Source organism: Schistocerca cancellata, chromosome 7, assembly GCF_023864275.1.
Source record: "Schistocerca cancellata isolate TAMUIC-IGC-003103 chromosome 7, iqSchCanc2.1, whole genome shotgun sequence".
NCBI lineage: Eukaryota > Metazoa > Arthropoda > Insecta > Orthoptera > Acrididae > Schistocerca > Schistocerca cancellata.
The window spans coordinates 484,703,593-484,708,193 of NC_064632.1; the positions used below are offsets into that span (position 1 = coordinate 484,703,593).

Here is a 4,601-nt window from a genome sequence, read left to right on the forward strand (position 1 = left end):
TTTCAGGGATCTTGCTGATTTTTAAGGACTTTGCGAAATTTTGTTAAGTCTTTAGTGTTGTAACTTACGGATGCTTTCTTAGCTATGGGGCTATTCAGTATTTAAATTTTGCCATTGGCAACAGTTGCAGCCTTTCGGTAGGGAGCGAGCCAATTAAGAAGGCCATGTTATTAGTACAGTTGCCTGATGCAGGGTAGACTGTTTCCCGTGGCTGGTTGCTTTCCAGTTCTCTAGTGGTGCCAGGAAGCAGGAACCAGACGTCTCGAACTCAGGTTACCTACTTACTACTAAACCATTAAAACAAAAGAAATACTCACCTCAGCCATCTACCTGTCAATAAAATCCAGCATCCAATCCCTAACCAAATTTGTACAATACCAAAGAGGGGCCCAAACTCAACCTTAGCAGAAACAGCTTTTATAGGAAATTTTCTGTCGCATCGTACCTTCGAGTTCAGCAGAACGAGGTACCACAGGGATCTGTCATAAGTGTTGGCCTGTTTTTTAACTGCAATTAATGGGCTCGCTGCGGCGGTGGGAACGTCTGTCTTGGCTTCCTTGTATGCTCAAGACTTCTGCTTCTACTATAACTCCATTGGCATTGCAGCTGCTGAACGTCAGGTGCAGGGCGCTATCCGCAAGGCGCAGTCTCGAGCTGTAGCGCATGGCTTTCAGTTTTCGGCAGCCAAGACCTGCGTTATGCATTTCTGCCGGCGACGAACAGTCCACCCTGAGCCACAGCTTTATCTTGCCGACCAACTTCTTGCTGTGGTGGAGTCACATCAGTTTTTGGGTGTGGTTTTTGATACCCAGTTGACTTGGCTCCCTCATAAACGGCAGCTTAAATAGATGTGTAGGCGGCATCTTAATGCTCTGCGATTCTTGAGCCACACCAGCTGGGGCGCCGACAGATCTGCTCTGTTACGGCTCTACCAGGCGTTAATAAAGTCCCGCCTGGCTTATGGGAGCCTGGCTTATGGGAGCCTGGCTTATGGGAGCCTGGCTTATGGGAGCCTGGCTTATGGGAGCCTGGCTTATGGGAGCCTGGCTTATGGGAGCCTGGCTTATGGGAGCCTGGCTTATGGGAGCCTGGCTTATGGGAGCCTGGCTTATGGGAGCCTGGCTTATGGGAGCCTGGCTTATGGGAGCCTGGCTTATGGGAGCCTGGCTTATGGGAGCCTGGCTTATGGGAGCCTGGCTTATGGGAGCCTGGCTTATGGGAGCCTGGCTTATGGGAGCCTGGCTTATGGGAGCCTGGCTTATGGGAGCCTGGCTTATGGGAGCCTGGCTTATGGGAGCCTGGCTTATGGGAGCCTGGCTTATGGGAGGCTGGCTTATGGGAGGCTGGCTTATGGGAGGCTGGCTTATGGGAGGCTGGCTTATGGGAGGCTGGCTTATGGGAGGCTGGCTTATGGGAGGCTGGCTTATGGGAGGCTGGCTTATGGGAGGCTGGCTTATGGGAGGCTGGCTTATGGGAGGCTGGCTTATGGGAGGCTGGCTTATGGGAGGCTGGCTTATGGGAGGCTGGCTTATGGGAGGCTGGCTTATGGGAGGCTGGCTTATGGGAGGCTGGCTTATGGGAGGCTGGCTTATGGGAGGCTGGCTTATGGGAGGCTGGCTTATGGGAGGCTGGCTTATGGGAGGCTGGCTTATGGGAGGCTGGCTTATGGGAGGCTGGCTTATGGGAGGCTGGCTTATGGGAGGCTGGCTTATGGGAGGCTGGCTTATGGGAGGCTGGCTTATGGGAGGCTGGCTTATGGGAGGCTGGCTTATGGGAGGCTGGCTTATGGGAGGCTGGCTTATGGGAGGCTGGCTTATGGGAGGCTGGCTTATGGGAGGCTGGCTTATGGGAGGCTGGCTTATGGTTCAGCATCCCCATCTGCGTTGCGCATGCTGGACCCAATCCTACACAGCAGGATCTGACTTGCCACTGGCGCTTTCCGGACCAGCCCTGTGGACAGCATACTTATGGAGGCAGGTGTCCCTCCACTGTGGTTACGTCGCCAACATCTACTGGCCGCTTATGCTGCGCATATTTTTAGCTTGCCTGGACATCCTAATTATCGTCTCCTGTTCCCGCAGTCAGTCGTCCATCTCCCAGAACGTCGGCCCCGGTCGGGTTGTACAATCGCCGTCCCCGTCAGAGTGCTTCTCTCCGGGCTTGGGGTTTACCCTCTTCCCCCTCCTTTCCGGGCCACTCTGTGTACACCCCCGTAGTGTGTGCCCCGCCCTTACCTTTGGCTGGAATTGGCACAGGGCCCGAAGGACTCAGTCGCCATCTTTCGTACCCTAGAGTATATCCGCTCCTGCTCAGGTGAGTCCTTTATCTGTAGCGACTCCCTGAGTGGTTTACGAGCTATCGAACTGTGTTTCCCTCGCTCTCGTCTGGTGATGGCTATCCAGGAGTCTCTCCATACTCTTGCCCATTGCGGCTGGTCATGTCGGCGTCCTGGGCAATGAACATGTTGACCGCCTGGCCAAACAGGCCACCAGTAAACCATCTCTGGACGTTGGCCTCCCGGAGGCTGATTTGCGAACCTTCTTACGCTGCATACTTTTTGCTCTATGGGAAGCTGAATGGCGCAATCTGACTGCACCCAACAAACTCTATGCGGTCAAGGAGACAACTACTTTGTGGCAGTCATCCATGCGAGCCAATCCCAGAGACTCAGTTGTCCTTTGTTGGTTCCACAATGGCCACTCCCGGTTGATGCACAGATATCTATTGCGTTGGGAGGACCCTCCTCTATGTCGCTGCGGGGCGGCTTTGACAGTGGCCCACATTTTGTTGGCCTGCCCCATTTTAGCTATGGTCATTCAGACATTTGCGCTGCCTGATATGCTCCCTGCCCTTTTAACTGATGACACTGCCAATGCAGGCTTAGTTTTGCGTTTTATTCGGGTAGTGGGTTTTTATCATTTAATCTGAGAGTTTGTTCTTTTGTGCTGGTTCTGGCTTTTGGCCTACGGTTTTAGACTAAGTTTTCAATATGTTTCTCGGTGGTTGGCTTTTCCTTTTTTTCTCTATGGTCGGCCAACCGCTGTCACACTCTGAGAGATTTTAAATCCTTTTGTCTGATCCCTGTCTGAGTCTTTCTTGTCCTGTGTCATCTCTTGTTGTCTCCATAGTTCGTTTTTCTTCTGTGAGAGTGTTTGAAGTTTTTGAAAAAAGGGACTGATGGCTGCAGCAGTCTGGTCCCTTCAGTCCCACAAACCAACTAACCAATCCTCCATGCGGTCCTCTCACAGGGATTCTGCAGTTCTCTGCCAGCTCCGCATTTTCCAAGCTTCGGCTACTCACGGCTACCTCCTGCATTGTGAATACCTGCCTCAGTGTCGATGTGGCACCCGGTTGACAGTGGCCCATAATCTGATGCATTTTTTAATCGGAACAATGACCTAGCAGTTTGGTCCCCCCCCCCCCCCCCCTGTTAAACGAACCAACTGAGCGGTAATAAGGCTGTGTGGGTTTGGGCTCTGTATCTTAATTTTCTCGTCAGACTTATAAAAAAACTCGCAATGGTGCACCAACAGGTGTAGCAGCATCCTGGCATATGTCAGCAGGCATTGCTTACCTGGTAAGATTCTGCTTACTTGGCTCAAGCACACGAGATGAACTTCAGTGAAGAGATACAAACGAAGGTAACATGTTTCTCCTAATGTTCTTGGCATGTTCCAGATAGAGCTGATTATAACAGCAGCACAATGGTACCTCTGGTGTGTGACACACGCTCAGACTGGTACTATTGTACAGTGATGTCCGAGAGACCACCAGTGAAGATCGATTAGGAAATCGCAGTGAGCCCAGGCCATGTGCACACCTAGCTGGAATTCTGATTCAACAGGAAAACGTAGTGAAAGGCCCCCTAAAATTCAGAACAAACAACCTTTTCTCGTTATCCAGGATGCTAGGATGTGTAACTCCAAACCACCTCACAATTTCTCCAATACATGGCAGCTCTTCTGGGAAGTTGAACATACGACCACAGTGTTTTCTGTGACCAGCTTCATGTTGTAAATTTTTGTGATCTTCAGTCCTATCCTGTGGCAAGTTAATAATAAGATCTGCACATAGTGTTCGAATCACTGTAGATCATCTGAACACATATATGATGCCCACTTGTGACTGCATTATTGCTACTGGTTGAGAAAAGTGCATTCCGAAAAAAATTCCTATTCTTCACGCCTCTTATATCTTTCTGGCACCAATCTATCTCCATTATTTCTTCAGCATGTAGCGACAGAACGTTAACTTAGGTTTCTATTCCAGTCACACAGTGACAAACACGAATAACGCAAATTTTATATTTAATAGGCTGCCCCTTTGTCTGATCTCTATGGCATCATCTTACTTCCAGCACCCTGTCAGTGGACCGATACATTATTTATGTAAATTTACTGTTGGCAACTCGCACATTGGAACAGACACCACATCTACCAATTCCTGCCCAAGCAAATCAGCCATCGCTCTTGAAAAAACTGATATATGACCAACTTTAGTTGCTCCAACGCTAGGGTAAGCTGGTGTCATTCTGCCATTCTGCTATTCTGCTGGGTGGCCGGCAGAGGACAGGATGTGGCACAGTGTTCTATTCCCTTGCA

General features: G+C 50.4%; 1 protein-coding gene across 1 annotated transcript; it reads left to right on the forward strand.

Moving 5' to 3' along the window:
* Positions 1–960: 960 nt before the first annotated feature.
* LOC126092836 (uncharacterized transmembrane protein DDB_G0289901-like) lies at positions 961–3,625 on the forward strand. The gene is made up of 2 exons (XM_049908566.1): positions 961–1,863; positions 3,500–3,625. The coding sequence occupies exons 1-2, from the start codon at positions 961–963 to the stop codon at positions 3,623–3,625; spliced, it is 1,029 nt and encodes a 342-aa protein (XP_049764523.1).
* Positions 3,626–4,601: the final 976 nt, after the last annotated feature.